The 20,495-nt window shown below is 40.5% G+C and overlaps 1 protein-coding gene across 1 annotated transcript in view; it reads right to left on the bottom strand.

Moving 5' to 3' along the window:
* FBXO2 (F-box protein 2) overlaps positions 1 to 20,495 on the bottom strand; it is a 120,054-nt gene that overhangs the window by 86,009 nt on the left and 13,550 nt on the right. Inside the window, exons 2-4 of the mRNA XM_088457584.1 lie at positions 18,913 to 19,068; positions 9,327 to 9,453; positions 8,660 to 8,755 (exon numbers count right to left, since the gene is read on the bottom strand). Coding sequence (XP_088313710.1) covers positions 8,660 to 8,755; positions 9,327 to 9,453; positions 18,913 to 18,949 — 260 coding nt within the window. The 5' untranslated portion in view covers positions 18,950 to 19,068. The remainder of the gene's footprint in view (positions 1 to 8,659; positions 8,756 to 9,326; positions 9,454 to 18,912; positions 19,069 to 20,495) is intronic.

Here is a 20,495-nt window from a genome sequence, read left to right as displayed (position 1 = left end):
ATGTGATATGCACAGTATGTGATATGTACAGTATGTGATGCTATGTACTGTATGTGATGTTATATATGTGATGCTATGTACAGTATGTGATATGTATAGTATGTGATGCTATGTACAGTATGTTATATGTATAGTATGTGATGCTATGTACAGTATGTGATATGTATAGTATGTGATGTTATATATGTGATGCTATGTACTGTATGTGATGCTATGTACTGTATGTGATGTTATATATGTGATGCTATGTACAGTATGTGATATGTATAGTATGTGATGCTAAGTACAGTATGTGATATGTATAGTATGTGATGCTATGTACAGTATGTGATATGTATAGTATGTGATGCTGTATACAGTATGTGATATGTATAGTATGTGATGTTATATATGTTATGCTATGTACAGTATGTGATATGTATAGTATGTGATGTTATATATGTGATGCTATGTACAGTATGTGATGATGTGTACAGTATGTGATATGTATAGTATGTGATGTTATATATGTGATGCTATGTACAGTATGTGATATGTATGTGATGCTATGTACAGTATGTGATATGTATGTGATGCTATGTATGTGATGCTATGTACTGTATGTGATGTTATGTATGTGATGCTGTGTATAGTATGTGATGTTATATATGTGATGCTATGTACAGTATGTGATGTTATGTATGTGATGCTATGTACAGTATGTGATGCTATGTACAGCATGTGATGCTATGTACAGTATGTGATATGTATAGTATGTGATGCTATGTACAGTATGTGATATGTATAGTATGTGATGCTATGTACAGTATGTGATATGTATAGTATGTGATGCTGTGTACAGTATGTGATATGTATAGTATGTGATGTTATATATGTGATGCTATGTACAGTATGTGATATGTATAGTATGTGATGTTATATATGTGATGCTATGTACTGTATGTGATGCTATGTACTGTATGTGATATGTATAGTATGTGATGCTATGTACAGTATGTGATATGTTTAGTATGTGATGTTATGTACAGTATGTGATGGTGTGTACAGTATGTGGTGTGTATAGTATGTGATGTTATGTATGTGATGTTATGTACAGTATGTGATGGTATGTACAGTATGGTGTGTATAGTATGTGATGTTATGTATGTGATGCTATGTACAGTATGTGATGCTATGTACAGTATGTGATATGCACAGTATGTGATGCTATGTACAGCATGTGATGCTATGCACAGTATGTGATGCTATGTACAGTATGTGATATGTATAGTATGTGATGTTATAAATGTGATGCTATGTACAGTATGTGATGCTATGTACAGTATGTGATATGTATAGTATGTGATGCTATGTACAGTATGTGATATGTATAGTATGTGATGCTATGTACAGTATGTGATATGTACAGTATATGATGTTATATATGTGATGTTATGTACAGTATGTGTTGGTGTGTACAGTATGTGGTGTGTATAGTATGTGATGTTATATATGTGATGCTATGTACAGTATGTGATGCTATGTACAGTATGTGATATGTATAGTATGTGATGCTATGTACAGTATGTGATATGTATAGTATGTGATGCTATGTACAGTATGTGATATGTACAGTATGTGATGTTATATATGTGATGTTATGTACAGTATGTGATGGTGTGTACAGTATGTGATATGTACAGTATGTGATGTTATATATGTGATGTTATGTACAGTATGTGATGGTGTGTACAGTATGTGGTGTGTATAGTATGTGATGTTATGTTTGTGATGCTATGTACAGTATGTGATGCTATGTACAGTATGTGATATGTATAGTATGTGATGCTATGTACAGTATGTGATATGTATAGTATGTCATGCTATGTACAGTATGTGATATGTATAGTATGTGATGCTATGTACAGTATGTGATGCTATGTACAGTATGTGATATGTATAGTATGTGATGCTGTGTACAGTATGTGATATGTATAGTATGTGATGTTATATATGTGATGCTATGTACAGTATGTGATGGTGTGTACAGTATGTGGTGTGTATAGTATGTGATGTTATGTATGTGATGCTATGTACAGTATGTGATGGTATGTACAGTATGGTGTGTATAGTATGTGATGTTATGTATGTGATGCTATGTACAGTATGTGATATGTACAGTATGTGATGCTATGTACAGTATGTGATATGCACAGTATGTGATGCTATGTACAGCATGTGATGCTATGCACAGTATGTGATGCTATGTACAGTATGTGATATGTATAGTATGTGATGTTATAAATGTGATGCTATGTACAGTATGTGATGCTATGTACAGTATGTGATATGTATAGTATGTGATGCTATGTACAGTATGTGATATGTATAGTATGTGATGCTATGTACAGTATGTGATATGTACAGTATATGATGTTATATATGTGATGTTATGTACAGTATGTGTTGGTGTGTACAGTATGTGGTGTGTATAGTATGTGATGTTATATATGTGATGTTATGTACAGTATGTGATGGTGTGTACAGTATGTGGTGTGTATAGTATGTGATGTTATATATGTGATGCTATGTACAGTATGTGATGCTATGTACAGTATGTGATATGTATAGTATGTGATGCTATGTACAGTATGTGATATGTATAGTATGTGATGCTATGTACAGTATGTGATATGTATAGTATGTGATGCTATGTACAGTATGTGATATGTACAGTATGTGATGGTGTGTACAGTATGTGATATGTACAGTATGTGATGTTATATATGTGATGTTATGTACAGTATGTGATGGTGTGTACAGTATGTGGTGTGTATAGTATGTGATGTTATGTTTGTGATGCTATGTACAGTATGTGATATGTATAGTATGTGATGCTATGTACAGTATGTGATATGTATAGTATGTCATGCTATGTACAGAATGTGATATGTATAGTATGTGATGCTATGTACAGTATGTGATGCTATGTACAGTATGTGATATGTATAGTATGTGATGCTATGTACAGTATGTGATATGTACAGTATGTGATGCTGTGTACAGTATGTGATATGTATAGTATGTGATGTTATATATGTGATGCTGTGTACAGTATGTGATATGTATAGTATGTGATGTTATATATGTGATGCTATGTACAGTATGTGATGGTGTGTACAGTATGTGGTGTGTATAGTATGTGATGTTATGTATGTGATGCTATGTACAGTATGTGATGGTATGTACAGTATGGTGTGTATAGTATGTGATGTTATGTATGTGATGCTATGTACAGTATGTGATATGCACAGTATGTGATGCTATGTACAGCATGTGATGCTATGCACAGTATGTGATGCTATGTACAGTATGTGATATGTATAGTATGTGATGTTATAAATGTGATGCTATGTACAGTATGTGATGCTATGTACAGTATGTGATATGTATAGTATGTGATGCTATGTACAGTATGTGATATGTATAGTATGTGATGCTATGTACAGTATGTGATATGTACAGTATGTGATGCTATGTACAGTATGTGATATGTATAGTATGTGATGTTATATATGTGATGCTATGTACAGTATGTGATATGTATAGTATGTGATGCTATGTACAGTATGTGATATGTATAGTATGTGATGCTATGTACAGTATGTGATATGTATAGTATGTGATGCTATGTACAGTATGTGATATGTACAGTATATGATGTTATATATGTGATGTTATGTACAGTATGTGTTGGTGTGTACAGTATGTGGTGTGTATAGTATGTGATGTTATATATGTGATGTTATGTACAGTATGTGGTGTGTATAGTATGTGATGTTATATATGTGATGCTATGTACAGTATGTGATGCTATGTACAGTATGTGATATGTATAGTATGTGATGCTATGTACAGTATGTGATATGTATAGTATGTGATGCTATGTACAGTATGTGATATGTACAGTATGTGATGTTATATATGTGATGTTATGTACAGTATGTGGTGTGTATAGTATGTGATGTTATATATGTGATGCTATGTACAGTATGTGATGCTATGTACAGTATGTGATATGTATAGTATGTGATGCTATGTACAGTATGTGATATGTATAGTATGTGATGCTATGTACAGTATGTGATATGTACAGTATGTGATGTTATATATGTGATGTTATGTACAGTATGTGATGGTGTGTACAGTATGTGGTGTGTATAGTATGTGATGTTATATATGTGATGTTATGTACAGTATGTGATGGTGTGTACAGTATGTGGTGTGTATAGTATGTGATGTTATGTTTGTGATGCTATGTATAGTATGTGATATGTATAGTATGTGATGCTATGTACAGTATGTGATATGTATAGTATGTCATGCTATGTACAGTATGTGATATGTATAGTATGTGATGTTATATATGTGATGCTATGTACAGTATGTGATGCTATGTACAGTATGTGATGTTATATATGTGATGTTATATATGTGATGCTATGTACAGTATGTGATGCTATGTACAGTATGTGATATGTATAGTATGTGATGCTATGTACAGTATGTGATATGTACAGTATGTGATGTTATATATGTGATGTTATGTACAGTATGTGGTGTGTATAGTATGTGATGCTATGTACAGTATGTGATATGTACAGTATGTGATATGTACAGTATGTGATGTTATATATGTGATGCTGTGTACAGTATGTGATGCTATGTACAGTATGTGATATGTATAGTATGTGATGGTATGTACAGTAAGTGATATGTATAGTATGTGATGCTATGTACAGTATGTGATATGTACAGTATGTGATATGTACAGTATGTGATGTTATATATGTGATGCTATGTACAGTATGTGATGCTATGTACAGTATGTGATATGTATAGTATGTGATGGTATGTACAGTATGTGATATGTACAGTATGTGATATGTACAGTATGTGATGTTATATATGTGATGCTATGTACAGTATGTGATGCTATGTACAGTATGTGATGCTATGTACAGTATGTGATATGTATAGTATGTGGTGTGTATAGTATGTGATGTTATATATGTGATGTTATGTACAGTATGTGATGGTGTGTACAGTATGTGGTGTGTATAGTATGTGATGTTATATATGTGATGCTATGTACAGTATGTGATGTTATATATGTGATGTTATATATGTGATGCTATGTACAGTATGTGATGTTATATTTGTGATGTTATATATGTGATGCTATGTACAGTATGTGATGTTATATATGTGATGTTATATATGTGATGCTATGTACAGTATGTGATGTTATATATGTGATGTTATATATGTGATGCTATGTACAGTATGTGATGTTATATATGTGATGTTATATATGTGATGCTATGTACTGTATGTGATGCTATGTACAGTATGTGATATGTATAGTATGTGATGCTATGTACAGTATGTGATATGTATAGTATGTGATGCTATGTACAGTATGTGATATGTATAGTATGTGTTGCTATGTACAGTATGTGATATGTATAGTATGTGTTGCTATGTACCGTATGTGATATGTATAGTATGTGATGCTATGTACTGTATGTGATGTATGTGATGCTGTTTACAGTATATGATGCTATGTATGTGATGCTATGTATGTGATGCTATGTATGTGATGCTATGTACAGTATGTGATATGTATAGTATGTGATATGTATAGTATGTGATGCTATGTACTGTATGTGATGTTATATATGTGATGCTATGTACAGTATGTGATGCTATGTACTGTATGTGATGTATGTGATGCTGTTTACAGTATATGATGCTATGTATGTGATGCTATGTATGTGATGCTATGTATGTGATGCTGTGTACAGTATGTGATATGTACAGTATGTGGTGTGTACTGTATGTGATGTTATATATGTGATGCTATGTACTGTATGTGATGCTATGTACTGTATGTGATGTTATGTGATGCTATGTACAGTATGTGATATGTATAGTATGTGATGCTATGTACTGTATGTGATGTTATGTGATGCTATGTACAGTATGTGATGCTATGTACAGTATGTGATATGCATAGTATGTGATGCTATGTACAGTATGTGATATGTATAGTATGTGATGCTATGTACAGTATGTGATATGTATAGTATGTGATGCTATGTACAGTATGTGATATGTATAGTATGTGATGTTATGTGATGCTGTGTACAGTATGTGATGCTGTGTACAGTATATGATGCTATGTACTGTATGTGATGCTGTGTACTGTATGTGATGTTATGTATGTGATGCTGTGTACATTATATGATGCTATGTACTGTATACAGTATGTGATGCTGTGTACAGTATATGATGCTATGTACTGTATACAGTATGTGATGCTGTGTACAGTATGTGATGTTATGTATGTGATGCTGTGTACTGTATATGATATGTGATTATATGTACTGTGGACCTCATTCAGAGTCGGTCGAAGCGGCCGCACGGTCGTACGCAGCCGATGTTCGCTAAACTGCGCAAGCGTACAGTTCGCAATGCGCGTGCGCAAACTAGCGGCTACGATCAGAAATTTCTCTCTCTTATTGAACACAGCCAGGTCGGTAGTTTGAGTGACAGGCTGAGGCGTTTGTGGGTGGTAACAGGGGAAGGTGCTTGAAAACGGGGGTGTAGAGATCCGAACGCAGACGTGCCTAATTATGCGAACAGCATTTTATGGGAGTGCATAATTAACAAAGTAGTGTCATGGCACATGTGACATGGGAGGTTTTACACTGACCTGATCGTACAGCTTAAGAGAGGGTATGGTCAACCTTTAGCTCTACGACCAGCTCCGATGGTTTACGATGCTCGCGATTAATCCTTATATAGCCGGAGATGACGTGTTATGCGTACGAGATGTGGGCGTATTTTTAGCAATCCGACCGCATCCATCCCTTGGTCGGCCAGCTAATGATCCGACCTTAGGGACGCAACATGCGTGTGCATCATTTGCATATCCGGCCCCTTTTCCTATACGTCCGTGTGGCCACAACGACCGACTCTGAATGAAGTCCCGTATGTGATGCTGTGTACTGTATGTGATGTGTATGTGATGCTACGTACAGTGGGCCTGATTCTGACCCACTTCGCGAGCGCTGTACGCTCACAAGCGGGTCGATGGTGCACAAGTGCGCATGCGCACGACGGAGGGAGCTCCGTCGTGCGCATGCGCGAGACCCGGCGAGCGACGGGGAATCCGTCGCTCGGGGTCTCGCACCAAAGGGGGCGTGCTGTCGATGGTGAGTGATGTCCACTGACATCACTAGTGAGTGATGCCCACTGACATCACTAGTGATGTCAGTGGGAGTGATTTTGGCTCTGATAGAGCCAAAATCACTCCAGGGCTTGCGGTAGCGAGACCCTACCGCACGGTCTCGTCGCCAGCCCGATGGTCGCGATGGTCTTGACCATCGCGACCATCATCATGGACGCTTGCTATAGCTGTGGGTGGTAACCCACAGCTATGCGAGCGTCCATGAGGCCGCTCCATTTTAGGTAGGAGGGCCCTGATTCAGAGCGAGCGCTCTGGTCAGAGCGTCCGGCTCTGAATCAGGCCCAGTATGTGATGTTATGTACAGTATGTGATGCTATGTACAGTATGTGATGCTATGTACAGTATGTGATGTTATGTACAGTATGTGGTGTGTACAGTATGTGATGCTATGTACAGTATGTGATGTTATGTACAGTATGTGGTGTGTACAGTATGTGATATGTATACTATGTGATGTTATATATGTGATGCTATGTACAGTATGTGATATGTATGTGATGCTATGTACAGTATGTGATGCTATGTACAGTATGTGATATGTATGTGATGCTATGTACAGTATGTGATGCTATGTACAGTATGTGATGCTATGTATGTGATGCTATGTACAGTATGTGATGCTATGTACAGTATGTGATGCTATGTATGTGATGCTATGTACAGTATGTGATGCTATGTATGTGATGTTATGTATGTGATGCTATGTACAGTATGTGATATGTATAGTATGTGATGCTATGTACAGTATGTGATGCTATGTATGTGATGCTATGTATGTGATGCTATGTACAGTATGTGATGCTATGTATGTGATGCTATGTACAGTATGTGATGCTATGTATGTGATGCTATGTACAGTATGTGATGCTATGTACAGTATGTGATGCTATGTATGTGATGCTATGTACAGTATGTGATGCTATGTATGTGATGCTATGTATGTGATGCTATGTACAGTATGTGATATGTATAGTATGTAATGCTATGTACAGTATGTGATGCTATGTATGTGATGCTATGTATGTGATGCTATGTACAGTATGTGATGCTATGTATGTGATGCTATGTATGTGATGCTATGTACAGTATGTGATGCTATGTATGTGATGCTATGTACAGTATGTGATGCTATGTATGTGATGCTATGTACAGTATGTGATGTTAGCTGCTTTCTCAGATCATATACAAAATAAATGCAGTGACCAATGTGAATCCAGATCACGTGTCGGTGTCAGTTCTGCATGAGTTACAGATATGTACAATGTGCTGGAGAAGAGCAGAATTGCTGTGTAATCATGAGAGCTTTTATCTGAATGGTTGCTATTGGTTACAGCACTGTTGTCACTGCAGAGCCTTTCATCTTACCAGTCGCTGACCACAATGTTTGGCTGGTTGGTGTCCAGTACTTCCTCTGTGTATCCTTCGCTGAGAAGGTCAATGACCTGAGACTTACTGCACTGCCTGCAATCAGAGGATATGACCACAATGCGGTTACTGTGACAGTACATTGTGTGACTAAATGTGTCCAATAATATTATTCTGTACCATGGGCCTGATCACAGGTGTACGTTATTCCCATGTTTCCGCAGTTGATCGATTATCGGCAATCTCTGCATGCATCTAATTTGCGCGGTGCAAGCTTCGAGGTACATTACCGTAGTGGCTTGCGACTATTTACTCGCAGCAATATTGACAGTCAGAGAGCGCTTGTGTGAAGTAATGGGGAGTGGTGCTAACTAACGCAGGCGTGTGGCGACCGTTATCAGGGTGTCTGAGATCCTATACGCAGTGAAAGTGGCTCCGGCATCTCAGTACATGCGCCCATTCTGCGTGACCATAGAGCTACTCAGAAGACCGATGATCATAGGATCGGCAACCGATGCTGCGTCTTTGTACGCGGATGCTGGATTTGCATAGCCACAGGTGAGCGTCTCCATACATTCCTCAGCGTTGTATATTATCACACATGGGATTATTATGTAAGTTTATAACCGTCCAATATGGAATATTGCTTTGTATGTAATGTACTTACTCAAAGGATGACGCAAAGTATTTCTTCACCTCCTCAAATGGAAACTCTGCTCCGTTGTCCCCCGGGAGGTCTTCCACTTTCCATCCATCTCCTCCATTCTGAACGTCCTCCCAAAATTCTAGCTCCTCTATAAAACACAGCACATACACTATGCAGACATATAAAACACAGCACATACACTATGCAGACATATAATACACAGCACATACACTATGCAGACATATAAAACACAGCACATACGCTATGCAGAGATATAAAACACAGCACATACACTATGCAGACATATAATACACAGCACATACACTATGCAGACATATAAGACACAGCACATACACTCTGCAGACATATAAGACACAGCACATACGCTATGCAGACATATAAAACACAGCACATACACTATGCAGACATATAATACACAGCACATACACTATGCAGACATATAAAACACAGCACATACGCTATGCAGACATATAAAACACAGCACATACACTATGCAGACATATAATACACAGCACATACACTATGCAGACATATAAGACACAGCACATACACTCTGCAGACATATAAGACACAACACATACACTATGCAGACATATAAGACACAGCACATACGCTATGCAGACATATAAAACACAGCACATACGCTATGCAGACATATAAAACACAGCACATACGCTATGCAGACATATAAAACACAGCACATACGCTATGCAGACATATAATACACAGCACATACGCTATGCAGACATATAAAACACAGCACATACGCTATGCAGACATATAATACACAGCACATACGCTATGCAGACATATAATACACAGCACATACGCTATGCAGACATATAAAACACAGCACATACGCTATGCAGACATATAAAACACAGCACATACACTATGCAGACATATAATACACAGCACATACACTATGCAGACATATAAAACACAGCACATACACTATGCAGACATATAAAACACAGCACATACACTATGCAGACATATAAAACACAGCACATACATTATGCAGACATATAAAACACAGCACATACACTATGCAGACATATAAAACACAGCACATACACTATGCAGACATATAAAACAGCACATACGCTATGCAGACATATAATACACAGCACATACACTATGCAGACATATAAAACACAGCACACACACTATGCAGACATATAATACACAGCACATACACTATGCAGACATATAATACACAGCACATACACTATGCAGACATATAATACACAGCACATACGCTATGCAGACATATAATACACAGCACATACGCTATGCAGACATATAAAACACAGCACATATGCTATGCAGACATATAAAACACAGCACATACGCTATGCAGACATATAAAACACAGCACATACGCTATGCAGACATATAATACACAGCACATACGCTATGCAGACATATAAAACACAGCACACACGCTCTGCAGACATATAATACACAGCACACACGCTATGCAGACATATAAGACACAGCACATACGCTATGCAGACATATAAGACACAGCACATACGCTATGCAGACATATAAAACACAGCACACACGCTCTGCAGACATATAAAACACAGCACACACGCTCTGCAGACATATAATACACAGCACATACGCTATGCAGATATATAAAACACAGCACACACGCTCTGCAGACATATAATACACAGCACACACGCTATGCAGACATATAAGACACAGCACATACGCTATGCAGACATATAAGACACAGCACATACGCTATGCAGACATATAAGACACAGCACATACACTATGCAGACATATAAAACACAGCACATACGCTATGCAGACATATAAGACACAGCACATACGCTATGCAGACATATAAAACACAGCACATACGCTATGCAGACATATAAGACACAGCACATACGCTATGCAGACATATAATACACAGCACATACGCTATGCAGACATATAATACACAGCACATACGCTATGCAGACGTGAAACCGAAAGATTGCATAAGAAAAGAGGTGTGTTAAACCTCTAGGATGGGGGCCGGCATGTATGCAAATTACTGTTTAGAGTTAGCCTATCGTTAGCAGGGGCGGGTTTTCAATAGAGACATTATATAAGGGGCTAGAAGTGAGGGCCAAAGCCTCTTGGTTCCAGATTGCCCACCCTCCCTTCCCTTTGCAATTATTGGCAGGTTGTTGTAGTTAATTATGTAGTGGCGGGAAAGAACGGCAGTTCACCAGTCCAGGTGCAATTATGATTTAAGGGCGCTCCCTTCGTTGACTGGTAGTTGGCTGTACCAACCTAACGGGGGGCAGTATCATCACCTAAACGGGTGGGTAGTCAAGTTAGAGGGTGAGCGTTACCTTTTGTGTTTGACATGGTTTACATGGTTATGTGTATGCACTCTGGGCGATCTACGCCTGCTATGTCTTTTGTTGTTTGTGTGTGGGCATAGCAGATCTGGCTGATTTCTGGCCGTCCTTTCTTTGCCACCATACATCCTTAATTAATTTAAGAATTAATAAATAATATTAATTTCTCCAATAAATCGCCATCAAGTTATCTGCCAAATCCACGTCTCAGTGTCTTTATTTTATGTTAGTATGATAAGTGGTTTGCACACATGACTACACCTCATCCGATAGAAGGTTTAATATAATACACAGCACATACGCTATGCAGACATATAATACACAGCACATACGCTATGCAGACATATAATACACAGCACATACGCTATGCAGACATATAAAACACAGCACATACGCTATGCAGACATATAAGACACAGCACATACGCTATGCAGACATATAAGACACAGCACAGACGCTATGCAGACATATAATACACAGCACATACACTATGCAGACATATAATACACAGCACATACACTATGCAGACATATAATACACAGCACATACACTATGCAGACATATAATACACAGCACATACACTATGCAGACATATAAGACACAGCACATACGCTATGCAGACATATAAAACAGCACATACGCTATGCAGACATATAAGACACAGCACATACGCTATGCAGACATAAAACACAGCACATACGCTATGCAGACATATAATACACAGCACATACGCTATGCAGACGTATAAGCCACAGCACACACGCTATGCAGACGTATAATACACAGCACACACGCTATGCAGACGTATAATACACAGCACACACGCTATGCAGACGTATAAGACACAGCACACACGCTATGCAGACGTATAAGACACAGCACAGACGCTATGCAGACGTATAAGACACAGCACAGACGCTATGCAGACATATAATACACAGCACATACGCTATGCAGACATATAATACACAGCACATACCCTATGCAGACATATAATACACAGCACATACACTATGCAGACATATAATACACAGCACATACACTATGCAGACATATAATACACAGCACATACACTATGCAGACATATAAAACACAGCACATACACTATGCAGACATATAAGACACAGCACAGACGCTATGCAGACATATAATACACAGCACATACACTATGCAGACATATAATACACAGCACATACACTATGCAGACATATAATACACAGCACATACACTATGCAGACATATAATACACAGCACATACACTATGCAGACATATAAAACACAGCACATACGCTATGCAGACATATAAAACACAGCACATACGCTATGCAGACATATAAAACACAGCACATACGCTATGCAGACATATAAAACACAGCACATACGCTATGCAGACATATAAGACACAGCACATACGCTATGCAGACATATAAGACACAGCACAGACGCTATGCAGACATATAATACACAGCACATACACTATGCAGACATATAATACACAGCACATACACTATGCAGACATATAATACACAGCACATACACTATGCAGACATATAATACACAGCACATACACTATGCAGACATATAAGACACAGCACATACGCTATGCAGACATATAAAACAGCACATACGCTATGCAGACATATAAGACACAGCACATACGCTATGCAGACATAAAACACAGCACATACGCTATGCAGACATATAATACACAGCACATACGCTATGCAGACGTATAAGCCACAGCACACACGCTATGCAGACGTATAATACACAGCACACACGCTATGCAGACGTATAATACACAGCACACACGCTATGCAGACGTATAAGACACAGCACACACGCTATGCAGACGTATAAGACACAGCACACACGCTATGCAGACGTATAAGACACAGCACACACGCTATGCAGGCGTATAAGACACAGCACACACGCTATGCAGACGTATAGGACACAGCACACACGCTATGCAGACATATAAGACACAGCACACACACTATGCAGACATATAAGACACAGCACATACGCTATGCAGACATATAATACACAGCACATACGTTATGCAGACATATAATACACCGCACATACGCTATGCAGACATATAATACACAGCACATACACTATGCAGACATATAAAACACAGCACACACGCTATGCAGACATATAATACACAGCACAGACGCTATGCAGACATATAAAACACAGCACAGACGCTATGCAGACATATAAAACACAGCACACACGCTATGCAGACATATAAAACACAGCACACACGCTATGCAGACATATAAAACACAGCACACACGCTATGCAGACATATAATACACAGCACATACGCTATGCAGACATATAAGACACAGCACATACGCTATGCAGACATATAATACACAGCACATACGCTATGCAGACATATAAGACACAGCACATACGCTATGCAGACATATAAGACACAACACATACGCTATGCAGACATATAAGACACAGCACATACGCTATGCAGACATATAATACACAGCACACACGCTATGCAGACATATAAAACACAGCACACACGCTATGCAGACATATAAAACACAGCACACACGCTATGCAGACATATAAGTCACAGCACACACGCTATGCAGACATATAAAACACAGCACACACGCTATGCAGACATATAAGTCACAGCACATACGCTATGCAGACATATAAAACACAGCACATACGCTATGCAGACATATAAGACACAGCACATACGCTATGCAGACATATAATACACAGCACATACGCTATGCAGACATATAATACACAGTACATACACTATGCAGACATATAATACACCGCACATACGCTATGCAGACATATAAAACACAGCACATACACTATGCAGACAAATAATACACCGCACATACGCTATGCAGACATATAAAACACAGCACATACACTATGCAGACATATAAAACACAGCAGATACACTATGCAGACATATAATACACAGCACATACACTATGCAGACATATAATACACAGGACATACACTATGCAGACATATAATGCACCGCACATACGCTATGCAGACATATAAAACACAGCACATACACTATGCAGACATATAATACACCGCACATACGCTATGCAGTCATATAAAACACAGCAGATAAACTATGCAGACATATAATACACAGCACATACGCTATGCAGACATATAAAACACAGCACATACGCTATGCAGACATATAATACACAGCACATACACTATGCAGACATATAAAACACAGCACATACACTATGCAGACATATAAAACACAGCACATACACTATGGACCTCATTCAGAGTCTCTCGCTAGATGCGATCGCTCGCCCCCAGCGTATGCAAATTTGTCAAAGTGACGCCACAGGAAGCGACCACTCGCCAAGGCATAAGCACGCCCACCATTTCTTAGCTAGCGGCCAGCGTACGCCCAATCGCATAGGCAGAGCCGACCACCAGTACACGTCATCTCCAGGAAGTGTATTAAAACATTGGTACATCGAGGACAATCGGAAGCGATCGCAGCGCTTGTGGTTGCCTTACCCTACCGCAAGCACTGCGAGGACTTCAGTGTAAAAAACAGGCATGTGACGTGTACTATGACGCTGCGTGTTAATTATGCACGCATCTAAAACGGCATTGAAACGCACAGGCACGCCTGCGTTCACACCTCCACACCCCCGTTATTAGTGTCCTGCCCCTGTTACCACCCACAAACGGCCTCTCCTGTCACTCATTTCACTGGGCTGTCTTTGCTGGGCGAGCGAGCGGCCTGCGATCGCACACAGTAGTTCGCGCACAACGAAACGTGCGCATGCATGTACGCAAACCATCGTGCCACTTGCGAGCGCACAGCGCTAGCGAAAGACTCTGAATGGACACTGACAGTAAATAGATCTGTGAGATGTTATTGCAGTCAGTACTGTGTAGGTCACCACGTGCAGTGAGATGTTATAGTGACGTCAGTACTGTGTAGGTCACCACGTGCAGTGAGATGTTATAGTGAGGTCAGTACTGTGTAGGTCACCACGTGCAGTGAGATGTTATAGTGACGTCAGTACTGTGTAGGTCACCACGTGCAGTGAGATGTTATAGTGAGGTCAGTACTGTGTAGGTCACCACGTGCAGTGAGATGTTATAGTGAGGTCAGTACTGTGTAGGTCACCACGTGCAGTGAGATGTTATAGTGACGTCAGTACTGTGTAGGTCACCACGTGCAGTGAGATGTTATAGTGACGTCAGTACTGTGTAGGTCACCACGTGCAGTGAGATGTTAGTGAGGTCAGTACTGTGTAGGTCACCACGTGCAGTGAGATGTTAGTGAGGTCAGTACTGTGTAGGTCACCACGTGCAGTGAGATGTTATAGTGACGTCAGTACTGTGTAGGTCACCACGTGCAGTGAGATGTTATAGTGAGGTCAGTACTGTGTAGGTCACCACGTGCAGTGAGATGTTATAGTGATGTCAGTACTGTGTAGGTCACCACGTGCAGTGAGATGTTATAGTGACGTCAGTACTGTGTAGGTCACCACGTGCAGTGAGATGTTATAGTGAGGTCAGTACTGTGTAGGTCACCACGTGCAGTGAGATGTTATAGTGAGGTCAGTACTGTGTAGGTCACCACGTGCAGTGAGATGATATAGTGAGGTCAGTACTGTGTAGGTCACCACGTGCAGTGAGATGTTATAGTGAGGTCAGTACTGTGTAGGTCACCACGTGCAGTGAGATGTTATAGTGAGGTCAGTACTGTGTAGGTCACCACGTGCAGTGAGATGTTATAGTGACGTCAGTACTGTGTAGGTCACCACGTGCAGTGAGATGTTATAGTGAGGTCAGTACTGTGTAGGTCACCACGTGCAGTGAGATGTTATAGTGAGGTCAGTACTGTGTAGGTCACCACGTGCAGTGAGATGTTATAGTGATGTCAGTACTGTGTAGGTCACCACGTGCAGTGAGATGTTATAGTGACGTCAGTACTGTGTAGGTCACCACGTGCAGTGAGATGTTATAGTGAGGTCAGTACTGTGTAGGTCGCCACGTGAAGTGAGATGGTATAGTGAAGTCAGTACTGTATAGGTCACCACGTGCAGTGAGATGTTAGTGACGTCAGTACTGTGTAGGTCACCACGTGCAGTGAGATGTTATAGTGATGTCAGTACTGTGTAGGTCACCACGTGCAGTGAGATGTTATAGTGAGGTCAGTACTGTGTAGGTCACCACGTGCAGTGAGATGTTATAGTGAGGTCAGTACTGTGTAGGTCACCACGTGCAGTGAGATGTTAGTGATGTCAGTACTGTGTAGGTCACCACGTGCAGTGAGATGTTATAGTGAGGTCAGTACTGTGTAGGTCACCACGTGCAGTGAGATGTTAGTGAAGTCAGTACTGTGTAGGTCACCACGTGCAGTGAGATGTTATAGTGACGTCAGTACTGTGTAGGTCACCACGTGCAGTGAGATGTTATAGTGAGGTCAGTACTGTGTAGGTCACCACGTGCAGTGAGATGTTAGTGATGTCAGTACTGTGTAGGTCACCACGTGCAGTGAGATGTTATAGTGAGGTCAGTACTGTGTAGGTCACCACGTGCAGTGAGATGTTATAGTGATGTCAGTACTGTGTAGGTCACCACGTGCAGTGAGATGTTATAGTGACGTCAGTACTGTGTAGGTCACCACGTGCAGTGAGATGTTATAGTGACGTCAGTACTGTGTAGGTCACTATGTGCAGTGAGATGTTATAGTGATGTCAGTACTGTGTAGGTCACTATGTGCAGTGAGATGTTATAGTGATGTCAGTACTGTGTAGGTCACTATGTGCAGTGAGATGTTATAGTGATGTCAGTACTGTGTAGGTCACCACGTGCAGTGAGATGTTATAGTGAGGTCAGTACTGTGTAGGTCACCACGTGCAGTGAGATGTTATAGTGAGGTCAGTACTGTGTAGGTCACCACGTGCAGTGAGATGTTATAGTGATGTCAGTACTGTGTAGGTCACCACGTGCAGTGAGATGTTATAGTGATGTCAGTACTGTGTAGGTCACTATGTGCAGTGAGATGTTATAGTGATGTCAGTACTGTGTAGGTCACCATGTGCAGTGAGATGTTATAGTGATGTCAGTACTGTGTAGGTCACCACGTGCAGTGAGATGTTATAGTGACGTCAGTACTGTGTAGGTCACCACGTGCAGTGAGATGTTATAGTGAGGTCAGTACTGTGTAGGTCACCACGTGCAGTGAGATGTTATAGTGAGGTCAGTACCGTGTAGGTCACCACGTGCAGTGAGATATTATAGTGCTGTCAGTACCGTGTAGGTCACCACGTGCAGTGAGATGTTATAGTGAGGTCAGTACTGTGTATCTATCAGTACTGTGTATCTATCAGAGCCAAAATCACTCCCACTGACATCACTAGTGATGTCAGTGGGGCCGGACCCAGACGGGGGGCGTGCTGTCAGTCACCATCGACAGCACGCCCCCTTTGGTGCGAGACCCCGAGCGACGGATTCCTCGTCGCTCGCCGGGTCTCGCGCATGCGCACGACGGAGCTTCCTCCGTCGTGCGCATGCGCACTTCGGCACCATCGACCCGCTTGTGAGCGTACAGCGCTCGCGAGCGGGTCAGAATCAGGCCCACAGTTATGGAGAACATCTTCTCAGAGTTAATGGGACCCTGTATTACAGCTAGTGGACCCACGTCAGATAAGCTGAAACATGGGGGTGTCCAATCATTTTGTCTACATAGTGTAGATTATATTGTTTTACAAAAGCCTTGATAAGATTATAGTTTAGTATAATTTAGAACTAGGTTATAGAAGCCTGGAGTAGCCGTACATAGCCATGATATGCCCTTCAGCTTCCCTATGCCAGGTATAACAGTCCTAATTTCCATGGCACACATTGGGACAGGCCTTGTGTTCTGTTGGGAGGAGTGGATTGGGCGTTGTATGATGCAAACCTTTTTGACCTTTTTATTAATTAGCAAATAATACCACAAACATTTGCTAGATAGAAAATGTCATAAATGATTCTCAGTTTCCTGCAGGGTGACTCCGCTCACTGCATCTTCAGTCTAGTCTCAGGGAGTTTGTCAGTTTCAATCAGGAGTCTGGGAGACGACCCACAATTTTCGGAGTCCCCTGGACATTACAGGGCATTCAGAAAGTATGAATTAAATTCCAGGTAGTTGAAAAGACCCGTTTTACCTTCCCCGCAGCCATTCTTAATGAGATTTCTCGCCATCTTCTTCTAGACGTAGTTCTGATCCGAGATATCTTGTATCGTTCCTCAATCTGTTCTGGCGAACCCCCGATAATCTGACCAATGCACCATCCACTAATAGTCCTTCCAAATGGCGTAATCTGGAAGTTAAACAGATAATAATTTAGGACCTGATTCAGATTTGGGAATAGAGTTAGAGCAAGTAACTCTGTATCTGGATAAACCATGTAGCAATGCAAGGCTGTAAATACATATTGTACATATTTTGCATGCAGGGTTATTACTGGCTGCTTCTGCATGTAGCCCACAAATACTGCACAGCTTTATTCTTACACTGCAGAACAGCCTGGTGTTACCAAGATGTACAGTTACTGGCTCTATGTTACTCTATTCCCAAATCTAATCTCTGTGCACATGTTACATCTGCCCCCCTGCAGTACAGCACGGTGTTACCAAGATGTACAGTTACTGGCTCTATGTTACTCTATTCCCAAATCTAATCTCTGTGCACATGTTACATCTGCCCCCCCTGCAGTACAGCACAGTGTTACCAAGATGTACAGTTACTGGCTCTATCTACTCTATTCCCAAATCTAATCTCTGTGCACATGGTACATCTGCCCCCCTGCAGTACAGCACGGTGTTACCAAGATGTACAGTTACTGGCTCTATGTTACTCTATTCCCAAATCTAATCTCTGTGCCCATGTTACATCTGCCCCCCTGCAGTACAGCACGGTGTTACCAAGATGTACAGTTACTGGCTCTATATTACTCTATTCCCAAATCTAATCTCTGTGCTCATGTTACATCTGCCCCCCTGCAGTACAGCACGGTGTTACCAAGATGTACAGTTACTGGCTCTATCTTACTCTATTCCCAAATCTAATCTCTGTGCACATGTTACATCTGCCCCCCCTGCAGTACAGCACGGTGTTACCAAGATGTACAGTTACTGGCTCTATCTTACTCTATTCCCAAATCTAATCTCTGTGCACATGTTACATCTGCCCCCCTGCAGTACAGCACAGTGTTACCAAGATGTACAGTTACTGGCTCTATGTTACTCTATTCCCAAATCTAATCTCTGTGCACATGTTACATCTGCCCCCCTGCAGTACAGCACGGTGTTACCAAGATGTACAGTTACTGGCTCTATGTTACTCTATTCCCACATCTAATCTCTGTGCACATGTTACATCTGCCCCCCTGCAGTACAGCACGGTGTTACCAAGATGTACAGTTACTGGCTCTATGTTACTCTATTCCCAAATCTAATCTCTGTGCCCATGTTACATCTGCCCCCCTGCAGTACAGCACGGTGTTACCAAGATGTACAGTTACTGGCTCTATATTACTCTATTCCCAAATCTAATCTCTGTGCACATGTTACATCTGCCCCCCCTGCAGTACAGCACGGTGTTACCAAGATGTACAGTTACTGGCTCTATATTACTCTATTCCCACATCTAATCTCTGTGCACATGTTACATCTGCCCCCCTGCAGTACAGCACGGTGTTACCAAGATGTACAGTTACTGGCTCTATATTACTCTATTCCCAAATCT

This window comes from Taudactylus pleione, unplaced genomic scaffold (assembly GCF_031769625.1).
Source record: "Taudactylus pleione unplaced genomic scaffold, aTauple2 ptg000770l, whole genome shotgun sequence".
In the NCBI taxonomy this organism is placed as follows: domain Eukaryota; kingdom Metazoa; phylum Chordata; class Amphibia; order Anura; family Myobatrachidae; genus Taudactylus; species Taudactylus pleione.
The sequence above is the reverse complement of the archived record's forward strand: the minus strand, read 5'-3'. Positions and strand labels throughout refer to the sequence as shown.